Here is a 16,459-nt window from a genome sequence, read left to right as displayed (position 1 = left end):
TCCCCGATTATCTCAAGTACCCATTTTCGTAAGTGGGTCACTCACACAGATAAGGGCCCATCATTAAGGTAATAGAGGGAGGGTTTGCCCAAACTTGGAAATCCAAAAAAATCACCAGAAGCTTATGGGGCTAGATGTTCCCCCCCCGCCACAAAAGAATCCCAGCCCGAGTCTTCCACCTCTCAGGAAAGGCTGTAACAGCTTCTTCCTCATGTGAAATCTAAGCTGGAGCCTAGAGGAGCAGAGAGGTTTCAAAGGGAACACCTGCTGAGATAAATCAGTTTGAAGATATTCTCACTGGAAGGAGAGTGGGACGTATTACTTTGTATATAGCCTCAACGACAGCTTTGTTGCTGTGCCCCCCACAGATGATATAAGTTCCTGTGGGAGCCCTGGAGGCTGAAAGGGGAAAGGAGGTAGGTCTATCTTCCAGGGAAAGGGATCTGAATCACCGCATCACCCTTTGCTCCCTGCTGCTGAGTCCAGGCTGAGCAGGGCCTGACCACACAGAATGAGGAGTGAGCTGGAGCCTCTCGAGATAAACAACTCATTGGTAGCAGAAAAGTCACAGGAGCTAGCATCTTTCCTGGCAGCAGAGGCCTTGCAGGTAAAACATCTTGTGGGAAGAGGGGATGCTTTGGAGCCTTCTCAGCACTGGGGATTCAGGCGGTTTCATGAAACTTTCCTGCTTGCAAGGCAAACTGTGGGAATAGGGATCCCATATGGGGGCGCTGAAAAGAAAGAAAGAAAGAAAAAAAAACAACTTGCCACTGATTCTGGCCTGGCTTCAGGGAAGGCAGCTTCCACGCAACCTGCTTGGGCATGGACCTCACCCACCCGCCAGCTTGGAGCTGGGTCCTGGAGAGCTGCTGTCCTTCAAAACCACCTCAGAGCCAACTGGAATTCTTTTTGTTCTGACAAACCTCAAAGCCAACGAAGAGAGAGACATTTAGTTAAAAGCCTTTGCAGGGTTTCTGAACGAGAGCTCTGGAGCGTGGAGGCGAGCTCCAACAGTCCTTCCTGAGGGGCAGCTCTGAGCCCAGGCTGAGAACAAAGATCTGGTCTGCCTCCAGTTGCCATGGAGACCGGGAACACCCCACTGTGAGGTGTGCCTGACAGGCCGGGGCCGAGAACAAACAGGTACTTAGCAGGGATGGAAAGAAGTGCCCATCTCCTCCTGCTGCAGACAGCTTTTAGCATCACAGCGGGCTGAAGTCCAACCCTTTGCCCCTTTCGGTGAAGCTGGAGTCACCAGACCTTGGCAAACTAAGCTCACAGACCCAGGGCACATTCTCTGCTTTTATTTAGTTTCTCTTTGCAGCCTGCTCTCCCTCTCCCTAATCTCTCTGCGATGGTTCAGCTCCCCACTGAGCCTCCCAGGGCAATCTAAGAAGAGAGGGGTTTTTATATAATTTATTACAAGCATTGAAATTCCCTTGCTTTAGAAAACAGAAGGCTGCATCTCTGACTGCTTATGGGTGATTAACAGCTTTAATTTGCAGCCTGCAGCTCAACAGTTCCCAAGGGGTTGACAAAATACATATTGCAATCTCCTGTTGGTCCCCTGAAGCCCTGACTCTCCCGAGATGATTCAGAACTGCTTTCTCCTCTCTCCCTGTGCCACTTGAGAAGGTTGTTGCTCCACAAAGTACAGTGAGCACCAGATCCATACCTAACCCAAAGTCGGCAAAGCTTTCAGTTAGAAAATGCCTTTGGAAATCAGACCATCAGTGGGGAGATGGGTAAGGCAGAGCCCCGCAAGCATGGGACAGTCTTCAAAAAAATCACCCCCCTACCCTGTAATCTGAAGTCACTGTAAATAACAGAGGCACTACCAAGTAAGGTTAGCAATTCTGGCCTAACAAGCTGTACGTAGGAATGGGGAGCCAGGAATTTCTAAATCCAGCTTGACAGAGACTGCCCTTGGATAAGTCATGTCCCCTCCATACCTTCTCCTATCCGTGAAGTGGCAACTCTAATGCTGAACTTCCTGATGGGACTGAGAAGATACTTGCTGGACAGTAGGTAAGGGCAGAGTGTAAGCAGCAGCTCTGCTTTCTGTGCTTCTAAGTCTGTCAGGCTTCACTCACACACTGGAGCAGTGGTTCTCAAGCTTTTTTTTTCCCCCCACGGACCACTTGAAAATTGCTGAGGGTCTCGGTGGACCACTTAATGATCTTTCCAAATGTTGTTTGTATCCTTAGCTAACTATTGTAAAGCGCTTTGGATAAAACCACTATATAAAAACCTTAATAAACTTTTTTTGTTCTACAAATAAAAACACACAACTCATTTTAATATCAGTAGTCTCACCTTTCTAATATGATGGATGTGCCCTCTCTTCCCCGCCGCAGCAGTCCCCGAGCTGGGGCTGGGAAGGAGGGCCGTCTCTCCCCGGAAGCCGCAGCCCTGGAGCTGGGGAAAGTCACCTCTTTCTCTGGCCGCCACAGCCCTGCACGTCCCAAATTTCCCCCACCCCCTTTTCTCACCCCACTGCCCCCTCCCACCTGCCCCCTATTCCAAGGCCACCACATCACCTTATATGTGTGTCTTCTCCAGGGTTCAGGCAGCTAATTAGTGGAGCCATGCCTGCACGGCTCCACTCATTAGGTGGGTGGCCCTTCATTCTCTCATGTGCGGCTGCCCAGGTGAGCACCTGAGAGGGAACTACCCATGGACCACCAGAATGGAGCTCGCGGACCACTGGTGGTCCACAGACCACAGTTTGAGAACCTCTGCACTAGAGGATTGCAATGGCGTCACAGAAGCCCTGTCAGAATGGTGACAGGAAAGCTACATGATGGTCTTTATGCTAAAGAAAGAGAGTTGTGTGGTACGTGGCCAACACACCACCTGCTGCTGCACCCTTACAAGGCCCGGGAGTGCCACAGACAGGGATGAAACAGCTGCATGTGACTTAAGCAGTTTGACTTTCATTGTGAATTTCCCATGCAGATAGAAACAGAAGAGAAGCCAAGTCCTCAGCTGTAGCACGAACATTTCCTGGGGCATGGCTCAGAGCATAAAGGTCAGATGCTCCACTTTGCTGAGAGGACAGTTTGTCTTCAGCCACCATATTGTGGCGGCCACTCAGACATACTTTCTAAAATTAATACACAGCACTGGCCTAGAACAGTTCTCCTTCGTTAGATAAATTACAGTGGCTGCCTCTGGAGAGGTCAAAGGACCCCCTGGCAGGTTAAAGAGGAGGATAGATGGGACTCAGCAGTGTGTACAATTTGCATCAACAGGGACCAGTGTGTTACTGAAGATGCTGCTTTCCCACGTTCCAGGCCAATGAAAGCTGAATTCCTTAGAGAAGCAGGTGGCTGCTATTCCCCCCACACACTGACAGGTGCGCCTCCTCCCCAGAGGGGCCACAATAACCCAGAAGGAGATTAAGGACTTAAAGGCTTGGACACAGAGTTTAAAAATGGGGAACTTTAAACATGGTCCTTTGCCAGGTTTCCCAATGCAACTAATTGGTAAATCCCCTTCTTACTCCTCTAACAGTGTCTCATCCCACCTAAGCAAGTAAAGGGAGCTCACTCACTGCTCCTTTTATTGAGGAACAGCTGCTAAAGGAAGAGTACAGCTTTTCAGAGAGACCATTTGAGCTTCAGGCTACTATGGGGATCCAGTGAAGAGAGGTACCACAGACCTAGGGAATGGCACAGCTGGGAGGGGGGAAAAGGAGAATCCTAGGGGCATTAAAGGGTGCAACATAAGCACAACACTCTTCACTTAGCAGAGGTTTTAATATTTTTTATTTGATACAGGCCTAGAGAAGAGGAACAGAAAACAAGGGGGAGGTTGGATCCTTCTTCAAATGCCACTCTCTGTACACAGAGGCAATGCACCTGTCTGAAGTTGTTTTTTGCGTCCTCCCCATTTGCTTGGAGCACAGCCCTGACTTTCACTGGTCCATCAAAAATCTGTTGACTTGTGTTAGGTAGTCCGGTTTCAAGTAATCCCCCAGCTCCCCCCTGCTGACCCACACGTAGTCTTCTTTCCTCTCTGCCTGGGGCAGATCACCGCTCTGGAGGAGAGCTTTGAAGAAGAATATTTTGGCCCCCACACTGCCCTCTGTCCTGAGAGCCCTGGGGAACTTGTACTTATAAAGCCCACATGGTGCATTCCCTAGGAATTTGGCCTGGATGCAATTTCCTGTGAGGTCCAAGGGTGTCCAGAGGGGAAAGAAAACAAAGCAAGAGATCAGGTCATACAATGACAGCAGCTGCCGCATCTAAGGGGTAACAGTGGGACAGTAAAGGACTCGTCATGCTTAGTTTTGGTTCAATTCTGTTATCTCTTTCTAGCAACAACACCCCCTCCCACAGGTCCACACTGTGCCATACCTCCCTCTTAGGGACCCTTTTTGGAGTCTCAATAACCCCACGCAAAGACTGGCCAGAGGTAGTGTGGTCCAGGGGATCATAAAATGCCCCCTCCCTTTGTCAGGATAACTGTGCGGCTTCCACAGTGCTCCCCTGCTGGGAAGCAAGAAGAGACCTGGCTGAGGATAGGCTTTACGTGCCAAGAAAGGCTGCTAATGGGCTGTGTGTGTGATGGAGACAGAAGCCCTTTCCCCGACAACAGGGTAAGTCTACACTTACGGTGGTGTGCAGAGTACAGACACCACACACACACCCCTTGCAGGGTATAAATGACAGGGTAGATGGTGAGGCATGGCTTTGATGAGTGGAGTGCCCTACATGCCTGAACTCCGGGTACGCACCCCACACAGGCTCTCTACATACTAAGCAGCACCTCCCCTGTCTATGCTGCTATTTTATTTTTTTTTTTTTGAAAAAAGCAGTTTCAGTGTCCCTCTGCATCTCCACTGCCGACGTCTCTCTCTGTGGTGCCTCTACTAAGTGTGGATGCAGCCTGCCTTTCACTGCCGCTGCATGTGTGGTACCTGTACTCTACATGCCGCTTTAAGTGTAGACATAGCTTGGGGCACCTAGTGCCCCCTGTCGAGAGCCTATACACTAGTAGCTGAGCTGGAATGTAGAGCAACTCTCCCTGCAATGGGCAATACCCCATGGCTTCTAAGCAACTTTACCCAGACACAACTCTCCTCAGAGACCCCACTGGGTTCAACCCACCCCATCTGCTACTACATGCCCTTTCTCTGGCCAATCCTAATGGAGTATAATGGGGCTCTACTAGTATGAGCTGATAATATCCCAGTAATGACACAAGAGAAAGAAATGAGGACAGGAAGGGGTGGCAGCAGCTGCACAGCAGATGACTTACCCGAGAGAGTAGCCAAAGCTCGCTCTGCAGTGCTTCGCAACGTCTCTCCAGCCTGCCACTCTGCTTGAGGAAGGAGCCACAACTCTTGGTTGCCAACTTTCTCTTTGACCAGAAGCATCAGGTTCCGATCCAGCTTCCTGTTCAAAGATGTCCGGTCATTGCGTTTATCAGCATCTGCCAAGAGAGAACAGATTCCAGAGACAGATAGGCTCCAAGTGGGATGGGGTCATCCAGTACCTAGCTCATCAGAGCCCATGCCTTCCTGTCTCTCAGACCCCTGACAACAAGGACACATGGAACAATTCCGAGTGATGCTTCTAGGTACAAATGCTCTCATCAGCTCTAGGAACTTTCTCCAGGGGTGGTCCAAGACTGTGGAATAAATTCCCCCAAGAAATAAGAAACATCACAAACCTCACTACTTTCCATTCCAAGTGCAAGGCACATTTCTTTGATATTGATTTTTCTAACATACACCCACAGTAATAGGTATATTTAATTAATAAATAATAATAATAATAAAAAAACCTACCAAAACAAGACATCTCCCCAATATGCGGTGGCAGTCAAAAACAGTGTGTTAGGAACCATTAGGAAAGAGATAGATAAAACAGAAAATATCATAATGCCACTATATAAACCCATGGTACATCTAGACCTTGAATATTCCATTCAGTTCTAGTCACCCCACCACAAAAAAGATATATTAGAAATGGAAAAGGTATAGAGAAGAGCAACAAAAGTGATTAGGGATATGGTAGCTTCCATACAAGCAGAAATTAAAAAGACTGGGACTGTTCATCTTAGAAAAGAGACAGCTAAGGGGGGATATGATAGAGGGTTATAAAATCATGAATGGTGTAGAGAAAGTGTATAAGGAAGTGTTATTTACCCCTTCACATAACACAAGGACTAGGGGGTCACCGGACAAAATTAATAGGCAGCAGGTTTTGTTGTTTTTGTTGTTTTTTAAAATCAAAGAAAGGAAGCACTTCTTCACACAATGCACAGTCAACCTATGGAACTCATTGCCATGAGATGTTGTGAAGGCCAAAAGTATAATGGGGTTAAAAAAAAATTAGGTAAATTCATGAAGGATAGGACCATCTTGGCAAATAGCCATTGATGGACAGGGACGCAAATCCATGCCCCGGGTGCCCCTAAACCTCCAGCTGCACGAAACTGGGACTACCCAAAAGGGTATAGAACACTCAAAATTGCACTGTTCTGTTCATTCCCTCTGAAGCATCTGGCACCGGCGACTGTCAGAAGACAGGATAATGGATTAGAACCACCATTGTTCTGACCCAGTATGGCCATTCTTATGTTCTCAAGACACTCCACTACACATGCTTCTCCCACTGGGTAGATGATATGAATATGATAGAAGTTAGTCGTGTTATTTAATGCAATTCTGGAAGGCACTCAGATACTATCGTGATGAGCAAAGTATAAGAACCTACATACAACAGAATAGGTGCCACCTGGGGATCTGGACAGAATCCATTGATTTTCAGTCATGTTTCATAAAGGTGAAAGCAGGACTGGACTTTAGATGCTCTTCTTTTTAAAAAAGACCATTTAAAGCAAGTAGTTGAAGTTTCTAGTTCAACTTAGTACCTAATAACTAATAGTCAATGATTATGCAGGACCTACATAAAAACAACACTAGTATTGTGTGCTCTTGTGAACTACAACTGGGAGTCAGGCTGGTCATGGTTTTTCTGATAAGGACAGAATAACTAGCCTCCATACTTTATCCTCTCTCAAAGGTTCTATGAGGAAAGGAACAGAACACAGCTCTTTTCACAGACCAGATAACTCCTCCTATAATAGCTGAAAGGAGTCATGGGAGTCCCATGGAAGCTCCCTCCTCCTGAAGGCTCAGCACCCTGCCTCACCTCCACTCCACTATACCAAAGTCAACCACGTTCAGATAGACCAGGGAGGCCCCACCCCTCTCCTGCTCAGCTGAGAGAACTTGGATCAGAACCTGTTATTCGTGGGCCAGCTTTGAACTGTTGGAATTTCTGTTCCCAGGCATCCTCCAGGTCTTGGGCCAACACAATAGCTTGCCCAGAGTCCGCTTCCTCATCCTGTATATTGTCTTTCATCTTCCGCAGCTGCTCCTCTTCTGCCAAGCGACGGATCTCATGGTCTGAAAAGTTGCTTTTCTCCACCTCTATCTGGAAAGAACACCATAGAGAATTGTCAAGTATCAGGAGCCCCACTATGGGTCACAGTTACTAGCGCTGTTATCCAAGGTCACACGTAGAGAATAAAGCAATTTTTTATTGCCACAAACAGGGCTTGCGTTTATTTCTTTGTGCTGGACAATAAGTCTCTGCCCAGAACATAATATGCTCTACCCCAAGAGGTTAAAGTTATACTGTGCAGAGATCACATCTAATATTGACGACATAAGGAGATGCTAGCCCACTGTAAATACAGTTATGTACTCACTACAAAAAATATGTTAGCACAATATTGTAGTCTGGAATCTAAATGCACATAAATCAGGAAATCCAAAAATTGAGGGTTTCACAGTAACATGGCCTCCATGTGACGTATAGCGGATATCCCCTTTGAGAACTACAGCCAGGCACTGGAGTCATTACTGCCTCAGAAGGGAGTGTTCTCTTCCCAACAAGTCACCCCCACCACTTGTGGGATCCCAGCTCCCACTAGCGCAGCCGGGGACATAGCATTCATGACTCAAAGGACATGCCTAGTGCGCCATCCACACCCCACACCATCCATACGCTAGAACGCTACTCATGGAAGCGGAGTCACAGTGCTTAGAGCAAGAAGGGGACACGCTGATTGAGCATCACAGCCCATGGAACCTCACCCAGCAACTCCTGCATCAAAGTGCTGAAACTCCTGGGGCACAGCCTGTGTCTTGCCCCAGTACAGTTACAAAGGGGCATTTTAACCCGGGTTTTAACTTTGTGCTTTACAAACTATTTGCATTTTAGACAGGGGACTTTTCCAGGTGGGTCCCAGCCCAGAGGCACAACAAACTGCTTTTCCTCAGGTCTGATACGCCTGAGCTTGACAAAGGGGAGGCAGCAGTCTCCTCCGGGGGAAACACAGCATGTGGCCTACACAGATCTGGACCAGCTCCAGTGCCGGGGGCGGGAGCGGCTCCGACTCCAGCCCCATCCCCAGGTACGCCGGGGGGTTTTCCTGCTCCCCGCCCCAGGAGGGTCGCCTCCCCCCAAACCCACTACCTGGTGCACCAGCTGCGCCATCTCCTCCTGCTCCGGGCTCAGGGCCTGCGTGATGCTCGGCGGCCTCTGCAGACACAGCGCACCCACGAGCCGCCACCGGGGCGCGGCCGCGGCGGCCAGCCAGCGAGGGCCAAGCGCCCACCGCCATGGCACCGCGGCACCGCACAGTGCCCGCTGCATGGGGGCCGCCATCTTTCCTCCCATAGGCCACAATGCACCGCACCACAGGGCCATCCGGGCGCCGCCATCTTTCCTCCCATAGGCCACAATGCACCGCACCACAGGGCCATCCGGGCGCCGCCATCTTTCCTCCCATAGGCCACAATGCACGACGCTGACCTTTCCCCTCTTCTGTCGGGTTGGGCCCTTGGCTCCTCGCTCTGGGGCCGGTCGGACGGCAGCGGGGAAGGGCCATGACCCGGGTGCCGGTGGTTGCCTGGCAGCGGTTCTTAGGGGCCGGACTGGGGTAACTGGAGCGGGGGCCGGCCAGGGCCTGTGCGGGGAGCGGAGCGGGCGGCCGGCCGGGGAGTTGCGGGGGGAGCGGGCGGCCCGGGCATTGGGCGTGAAGGGGGGAGCGGGCGGCCAGGGCCTGGGGAGTGGGGGGCGGAGCGGGCGGGCGGCCGGCAGGGCGTTGGGGTCCCAGCGCTGGGCTGACCGCAGCGCCCTGGGGGTGGTTTACAGACTGCAGCCGCCCTTCGCGTTGGGCTGCATTGTGGGTTCAGGCTGCCCCTGCCCCAAGCAGTGACTCCGCCAAAGGGGCGCTGTGGGGCTCCTTCGCTGTTCTCATCTTTCCTGATTCCGGAGCCAGATGGCGCAGAGCGCAAATGAAAACATTTGTTCTGCCCCCCCCCCCCCCCAAAACCCTGCGGACTCGGGCTAGCCTCCCTCTGGCTGGGTATGGTCACCGGTAATAAAGGTTCTGTTCCCCGGGGATACCTGTGCAATCACACCGTCTTCATGTTCTGCTCCTGTCTACAGGCTTTGGGCCCTGTCATTGCAACTCCGTTCACCCTTGTGTAGACGAAGCATGAGGTGCAATAGACAGAAACCGGTTCACTTTCCAACTAATGAAACATAGGTAGCTACTGAAGTCAGCAATTCTGATTGATACACACAGGGAAGGTCTCTGCTGGGTAGGAAGAGATTGTTTTGGGTAGAACTAGCTCAATTATTAAAACTACATATGTTTAACAAGCACCCTCCTTCCCAACTCCACCTGTAATAAGATCATACTGTGTGTTGTTGCTGCTGTTTCCATGTCAACAGATCAACTTGTGCAGAATCTAAGACCAATAGAGAAATCCAGGGCTTGAGGTTGAGGCTCTTAGGGTATAGCATAGGCTTGGCAGGAAATGATTGGGCAAGACTACTGTTTTATTGATGAACAGTCTTATTTTCAAACGTGCTCCCAGTTAAGTCTCTCTTCAGAATGGATGTTGTCTAATTTTGTTTGTATTTTGACAGAAACGTAAAATCCCCTCCTCTGTCCCACTAAAAGGATTATAACAAAATACCTTTCAGTGCTCATTTCAGTGTTTGTTTGCTTTTGCTCCTCCCTAGCTCCTGGCCAGTGAACTTAGCCTAGTCCCTTTCCATTTCTGTTTCTTGTGCACTGCCAGCATGCTGTCTGAGTTTATTTTTATTGTGAAAACAGTCCTCAGTTTTGCCCAACTGTTTGTTTTTATAAAAAACTGGAATGTGGACACCTGACAATGTCCCTTTGAAAAAGTGATGTTCCTGGGGTGGTTACTACTTGATTCCTCAAGGTGACTGGGGAACCGTGAGGGTGATGTTGACTGCTTGAGATAGTCCTACAGTTAGCAAATAGCTTTGGTTGTTTCCTGTGCGAAAATATACTATGGGAGGTCTTATGTGAGGTGGCAAAAGATAATGTAAAAGACTATTGTGTAGCTGTGAAATCCTAATCTATTTCTCCCACTTCTTTCACCTAGTGGTTACAATGTTGCATTGTGTCGTGACATACACACAGGTTTCCAGAGGTTGCAGGAACAAATGGAGAATACCAGTGTTGCACCTGAGGTGACAGCAAACCAAAGCAAGAGTGACTTCAGGTGAGGCATCCTGTATGGCTCCAAACCAAGCTGTGGTGTAAAGTCTCTTCATCTGTCTCCCATCAGGGGGGTGAATCACCTCAAGCATCTTTCAGGAAAGTAAGGGAAACAAGTGACGTGAAACAATCGCAAACACAGTTTATATAAGAAGTTCTGAGCTTCGTTTGGCAGCATTTAATCCACATTTTTCCTAAATTCCAAGACTGTATTAAAAATTACCATTGCGTGATATTGCAAGTATTTGATTCCTCTTATTTTACTTTTCAGCCTTTTCCCCCCAGTACCAGGACAAGGAAGTTCCTTAACTTGGGGTGGAAAGAAATATGAAGATATCCCAATAGCTCACATCAAAGCTACGTACAACAAGTAAGACACAAACTTCTTGGTATACAGGTCCCATGTAAAAGGGCCTGCAGCAGTACCGCTTTATGCTGAGAACACCCAAGCTAAGCAACTGGGCCCTGATCTTGGCTAGATGGGAGGTCTCTATGGAAAAGGCTGGGAAGTAGTGTTGGAAGTAGTGACTCAGGAGACAGCACTCTTTCTTATGAGTCAGTACTGAAGCAATAGTTCAGTGCAGTGCTGGAGGTGCCAACTGTAATGGGAAATGTAAGACCAAGGCCATTAACACATAGTGCCTTTCACAAGAGTAAAGCTGTTGATCGCATGTTTTGACCAAATTCAGGTATGGGTAATTACATCTTGTCCCCCCTATATTCCACAGGCAGTTTTAACAGGATACAGGAATCTGATCATTTCCTGTCCTACATTGTTGCAATATTGCTGTTCAGCTGTTGAACAGCTGCCGTGTTGTTCACCAGAGGTGGTTGCATTTCAGTGGTGTCCCCCAATGAGACATAATTTATAATTCTGTGAAGGTCTCTGAAGCTTAACAAAGGTGTTCTGTACATTTTAAAATAAGCAGAGGTGGTGAATCATATGCAGTGGGAAAGTGGGTCTGGAAATTTGAGCAATTTCTGGCAGGTGTATATTACCCCAAAAGACAGTACTCTCTCATTCTGCCACTCTAGCATCACCCTTAAGACAAACCAGGGCTGCTGCAGAGCCTTCTATTGTTGCCTAGAGCAGTGGCTTTCAACCTTTCCAAACTACTGTACCCTTTTCAGGAGTTTGATTTGTCTTGTGTACCTGCAAGATTCTCCTTGCTTAAAAACTACTTGCTCACACACTCAGGCATAAAAATACAAAAGCGTCCCAGTACATTATTACTGAAAAATTGCTAACTTTCTCATTTTTACCATATAATTATAACATTAATCAATGAGAATATAAATATTGTACTTACATTTCAATGTATAGTCTATAGACCAGTATAAACGAGTCATTGTCTGTTTAAAATTGTAGTTTGTACTGACTTCGCTAGCCTTTATATAGTCTGTTGTAAAACTAGGCAAATATCTAGATGAGTTGATGTACCCCCTGGAAGACCTCTGCGTATCCCTGGTTGAGAACCACTGGCCTAGAGTGCAGTAGTGTAGAGGTATTGGGTGGGGCCTTCTGGGTGGCCTTGAAGATAATCAGAGCAAGAAAAGATTGGAGAATTACTTTCTTATGGCTTCCTACCCCCCTTTTTCTCATCCCCAGCACCCACATCCAGGTCATCAGTCCTGAGAACTTGCCATTTGCCCATACGTCCTGTGGCACAGAAGGATTCAGAAATGCCAAGAAGGCCACTGCCATTGCAGCACAGACTGCAGGCATTGCTGCAGCAGCGGTGAGTCTGGCCTGGTCACTCTGCTTGTTGAGGCTAATCTTGCTGAGTTCGGAGGAGGTGTGCTAGTAGTGCAGTGATTGCCAACAGAATGCATTTGTGGATGGGCTCTGAAGTTCTGCTTCCTTCTCCCATTTCTGTCTTCTGTTGGAGGAGAGAAGTAGAGTCTGCCAGTTCCTGTGTGTCTGAGCAGTACACCCCATTTACACATTGCTGCCCTTGTTTCCTTTGAGTGGGGGGCCATGATGAGCATCTCAGCCTGGATAAACTGTATGTGAAATGGGAGCTTTAAATGAAAATGTGGTGGCTTTAGTGGCCTGTAATGGAGAAATGTAAGTTACTTCCTATCCTTTTTTGGCTCCAGTTTGGACAGTGTTGTAGTTTAAACCATTGGTCTAAATGTTAAGCAGCACATTTCATTTGACTATTAAGCCCAGATGGAAACAGGTTACTCAGCTGTGACTTTCCTTCCACATATCGATGCTGTCATAAGCAGTGTCACTCATTGGTAAAATGGCAGTTGCTGTTGTGAGAGACAGAGCTTCCATTTCAGTTATAAGCTTATCCAGGGTAAGAAATTCTTGTTACCTTGTGCAGAGCTGTGGCCCTGCCTTGAGAGTAGCTTTTGCTCAGATGGTCTCACTTGAAACATGGACCATTTATTTTCAAAAGCCAAATAAGGGGAAATGAAATCTAGGCACAAACCGAGCAGGTGTGAGGGGCAGGAAGGAATTGCTGTGTTTAGAATTATTCCATGAGCAGCACCGCATAGTTGGCCTGGTGAAGTCTCAGCTGTAAGCTGCTGTTGGAGGCAGAATATCACACCAAAGATCTGAGCCATTCTGGTAACCCTTCATTCCTAAAAGAGCATGGTCAGACTTTGAGAATATGACACAGTTGCACTTTCAGTTATCAGTTTCACACAAGAGTTTAATATCTGGTCCTGTGGATCTAGTGTAAGTATTTCTAAAAGAACCGAATTTTGTGTGTGATGTGTGGGGGAAGATGAGACTGCTTGTGTCCCAGACTCCAGCACTGCAGAATGGGGCGCAGTGAGAATGAAAACCTAAAGTATCCCCATTCTGAACTGGATAGAACTCACTCTAGTTAACCCTTTAGCCTCTGGAGTTTTTCTTTCCTATTGTGGGAAGAACAACATGTTGCGATTGGTTTAGATGAATAAGAACCATTTCCAGCACTAATCTTATGCATCGGGGACTGATTCTTAGAATACAGGTGCAGTGCTGTACTGTTACCCCTCACAAACAGCCAGTGTCAGAAATTAGCCTCTATCCCTGTAATCCTGGGGCCTGGTCAGTACTGGGAACAAACATTGGCATAGTTCTCAAGTGTGAAAAATCTACACCCAAGAGATGTAGCTATGCCATTGGAACTCCCAATGTAAATGGTACTAGTTAGGGTGATCAGACAGCAAATGTGAAAAATCGGGACAGGAGGTGGGGGGTAATAGGAGCCTATATCAGAAAAAGACCCAAAAATCAGGACTGTCCCTATAAAATCTGGACATCTGGTCACCCTAGTGCTAATTCACAGAAGAATTCTTCTGTCAATCCAGTTTCTGCCTCTCAGGGAGGTAGATTATCTACACCAATGGGAGAACCCCATCAGTCTACACTAGGAAATTAAGTCAGTATAACTCTGTTGCTAAGGGGTGTGAAAAATCCACACCCCGAACAATGCAGTTAAACCAACCTAACCTGAGTAGGTGGAGTACCTACACCAATGGGAGAAGCCCTCCGGTCGGCGTAGGTAGTGTTTTAACTGAAGTGCTTCAGTGCAGCTGCAGTACTTTAAGTGTAGACAAGCCCTGAAACTCTGCGGCTGTAGCATTTTAAAGTGTAAACATGTCCCCAGACAACTTTTAACATGCACCATCAGGGAGGGTTAGAGATCTCCACTAGGTGGTAGTGCTGCGCCACATTAGGAGAAACCGGTAAGGTTTGTTGATTTGAAGTTCTTTTAGGCCCTCCCTAATTTGGTCACCTACTAGCCTTAAAAGGACACAACATCTGCTGCCTCAACTCATGACCCAAGACAGCTTCCCTTCTCAGCTCCCCTTTCCTCTTTGTACATAATGTTGTGTTAAATCTGTCCCCGGCCACGCATTTCCTATCTTTCCCCAAATCCCTGGCTTTATCCAAATGATCTCCATGTTTATCTCCCAGGAACCATTCTTGATTCCATTTTCCTTTCTATCTGAAGAAGCTTGTGAGAGTGGATGAAAGGGATTAATCCAGAGAGATACCTTTTGACCTGCCTGCCTTTCATCACTAAAAGCTCTTTTTTCCTCACAGAAAGCCTGCGGGAAGGGTGTGTCCCACGTGCGAGTGGTGGTGAAAGGTCTGGGCCCTGGGCGTATGGTAAGTGCCTAAGATTCCTCTTCACTGGCATGAGCCCTCACCTATTTGTTCCTTTCTCTGAGGGCTGCAGGGTTTTTTATTCAGGCCTACAGAATTATGTTGCCTGTTAACCTGCTTTTCTGAAACTGATATGAAGGACAGAGGTGCTGGAGGGAATTTACTGTTTTGTCACCCCAAAGCATTAATCACAAAAAGAAAAAAAAAATGTCCTCCTGGTGAGATCCTAGAATAATTTTGTATAAGGGCCTGAGTGAAAGCCAAATTGTTTACGTCACTTCAAACTAGAGTAGCAAAACAATGGAGAATACATTGTAAGAAACAATCCTGCCCTAGCCAGGAGGAATGGACCATCTGGGACCAAACAGGGCTTCCTGATAGTTAAGACTATTCCAAAGAGATCGCCCTGTTCCAGATTGCCTCCTCAAAGATACCTTTCACTTTTCTGCCGGTCTGTGCTGATGGTGTAATAGTGCAGCATGCAGTCTAATGTCCATTCTCTTGCTCTTTCAGTCTGCCATCAAGGGGTTGACCATGGGGGGTTTGGAGGTCATCTCCATCACAGACAATACCCCAATTCCACACAACGGCTGCCGTCCTCGGAAGGCACGAAGACTTTGAGAGGGGAGTGGAAGGGAGACACCATGTACAGTATCAGCTTGGTGCCCTGTGAACTAGTTTTGAATTTTGTCTTTGATGGATCTTGGCAGGACGTGTTCCTTGGAAGCCTTTCCTAGGAGAAACTTAGAGGATGGACACAACCCTGGTCTTTAGCCTAGTGGTTGAAGCGAGCCTGTATTTACTTTCTGAGTAGGAAGCATTGTCTGTAAAGTTAATAAATAAAATGTTTTAGTCTTTGTGATGGCCATGTCTACTTGGAAGCATTTTGGATTATTCTCTCAACTGCTGTTTTCCTCCTGTCACTGCTATATGTGGCTCTTGACAAATCCAGGTGCTGCTACTCTTGTCATTAGGAAGGGACCCTCTTGCAATGACTGGCAGATTTTTCTCATCTCCCTTTTATCCAAACACAGAGATTTGGAAGCTGGAAGTGGAGAACCTCTTCTCTCCATCTAGCTTACAAAGCGTGGTGTTCCCACCAGAGCCCAGTACTGCTATGTGAGAGGGGTGCAGAACAGCCAGCTCCTCTAGTTGCGCTGAGTGGAGGAGTCTGAAGTCATTGCTGCTGTAGGTTTGTTTTGTTGCTTCATTTTGCCTTTGCTGCAGTTGGCTTATTGGTGGTATTTACTAATAGAAAACCCCAGTTCTACTGAAGCAGGAATCTTGCCAGCTTTGATCTACGGCATCATTGCTGTGCCTGTGCCAACTCCATCCATAGCTAGCACTGTGAAATGCACATACAGTCGCTGGTACATTTTTCCCCACCTATTTCTGCATGCAGTATTTTCAGTCCTCTCTCATGCCAACTGCACCTGCTGTGCCAGGGTTCAAAGGGAGAGGGTAAGTAGGGGATTAGGAGGCCTGAGGAACAACCAAATGCTGCCCAAGAAATTTAAAATGCTAGGTCAGGCCAATGCTGCCCTTGGCTAGAGGCAGGACCTATCTGCCTGGAATGTACCTGCTATTTGCTGCCACCTATTTCAGCTCCACCTAAGGAGAGTCTCGTAGGCTAAAACAATAAGGAGTCTTCCACTCCATGCATCTGATGAAGTGGGTGTTAGCCCACGAAAGCTTATGCCCAAATAAATGTGTTAGTCTCTAAGGTGCCACAAAGATTCCTCGTTGTTTTTGCTGATACAGACTAACAGGGCTACCACTCTG

At 47.7% G+C, this 16,459-nt stretch overlaps 2 protein-coding genes across 3 annotated transcripts; one reads left to right on the top strand and one right to left on the bottom strand.

The window, feature by feature from the left end:
* Window positions 1-3,744: 3,744 nt before the first annotated feature.
* MRPL46 (mitochondrial ribosomal protein L46) lies at window positions 3,745-8,744 on the bottom strand. The gene is made up of 4 exons (XM_073304177.1): window positions 8,496-8,744; window positions 7,256-7,448; window positions 5,263-5,436; window positions 3,745-4,167 (listed from the first exon to the last, which is right to left on the bottom strand). The coding sequence occupies exons 1-4, from the start codon at window positions 8,727-8,729 to the stop codon at window positions 3,917-3,919; spliced, it is 852 nt and encodes a 283-aa protein (XP_073160278.1). The 5' UTR covers window positions 8,730-8,744; the 3' UTR covers window positions 3,745-3,916.
* Window positions 8,745-8,809: 65 nt separating this feature from the next.
* On the top strand, window positions 8,810-15,549 carry MRPS11 (mitochondrial ribosomal protein S11). Of its 2 annotated transcripts, none has more exons than XM_073304178.1 (6): window positions 8,810-8,961; window positions 10,448-10,567; window positions 10,835-10,933; window positions 12,173-12,302; window positions 14,615-14,680; window positions 15,191-15,549. In XM_073304178.1, the coding sequence occupies exons 1-6, from the start codon at window positions 8,909-8,911 to the stop codon at window positions 15,296-15,298; spliced, it is 576 nt and encodes a 191-aa protein (XP_073160279.1). In that variant the 5' UTR covers window positions 8,810-8,908; the 3' UTR covers window positions 15,299-15,549. The 2 variants fall into 2 exon arrangements, with proteins under 2 accessions (XP_073160279.1, XP_073160280.1); XM_073304179.1 differs by having other exon boundaries at window positions 8,814-8,961; window positions 10,486-10,567.
* The last annotated feature ends 910 nt before the right edge of the window (window positions 15,550-16,459 follow it).

Source organism: Lepidochelys kempii, chromosome 10 (assembly GCF_965140265.1).
Source record: "Lepidochelys kempii isolate rLepKem1 chromosome 10, rLepKem1.hap2, whole genome shotgun sequence".
Classification (NCBI taxonomy): domain Eukaryota; kingdom Metazoa; phylum Chordata; order Testudines; family Cheloniidae; genus Lepidochelys; species Lepidochelys kempii.
This window is presented reverse-complemented; position numbering and strand designations above follow the sequence as displayed.

What these genes read in the sequence shown, in the direction of transcription:
- MRPL46 (XM_073304177.1), bottom strand. Translation starts at nt 8,729, where the DNA reads ATGGCCCTGTGGTGCGGTGCATTGTGGCCTATGGGAGGAAAGATGGCG. An exon ending in TGGCGCAGCTGGTGCACCAG is followed by an intron (nt 7,449 to 8,495) that starts GTAGTGGGTTTG and finishes TGTTCTTTCCAG; the next exon opens with ATAGAGGTGGAGAAAAGCAA. An exon ending in AGCTGGCCCACGAATAACAG is followed by an intron (nt 5,437 to 7,255) that starts GTTCTGATCCAA and finishes CTCTCTTGGCAG; the next exon opens with ATGCTGATAAACGCAATGAC.
- MRPS11 (XM_073304178.1), top strand. Translation starts at nt 8,909, where the DNA reads ATGACCCGGGTGCCGGTGGTTGCCTGGCAGCGGTTCTTAGGGGCCGGA. An exon ending in CAAAGCAAGAGTGACTTCAG is followed by an intron (nt 10,568 to 10,834) that starts GTGAGGCATCCT and finishes TTTACTTTTCAG; the next exon opens with CCTTTTCCCCCCAGTACCAG. An exon ending in GTCTGGGCCCTGGGCGTATG is followed by an intron (nt 14,681 to 15,190) that starts GTAAGTGCCTAA and finishes TTGCTCTTTCAG; the next exon opens with TCTGCCATCAAGGGGTTGAC.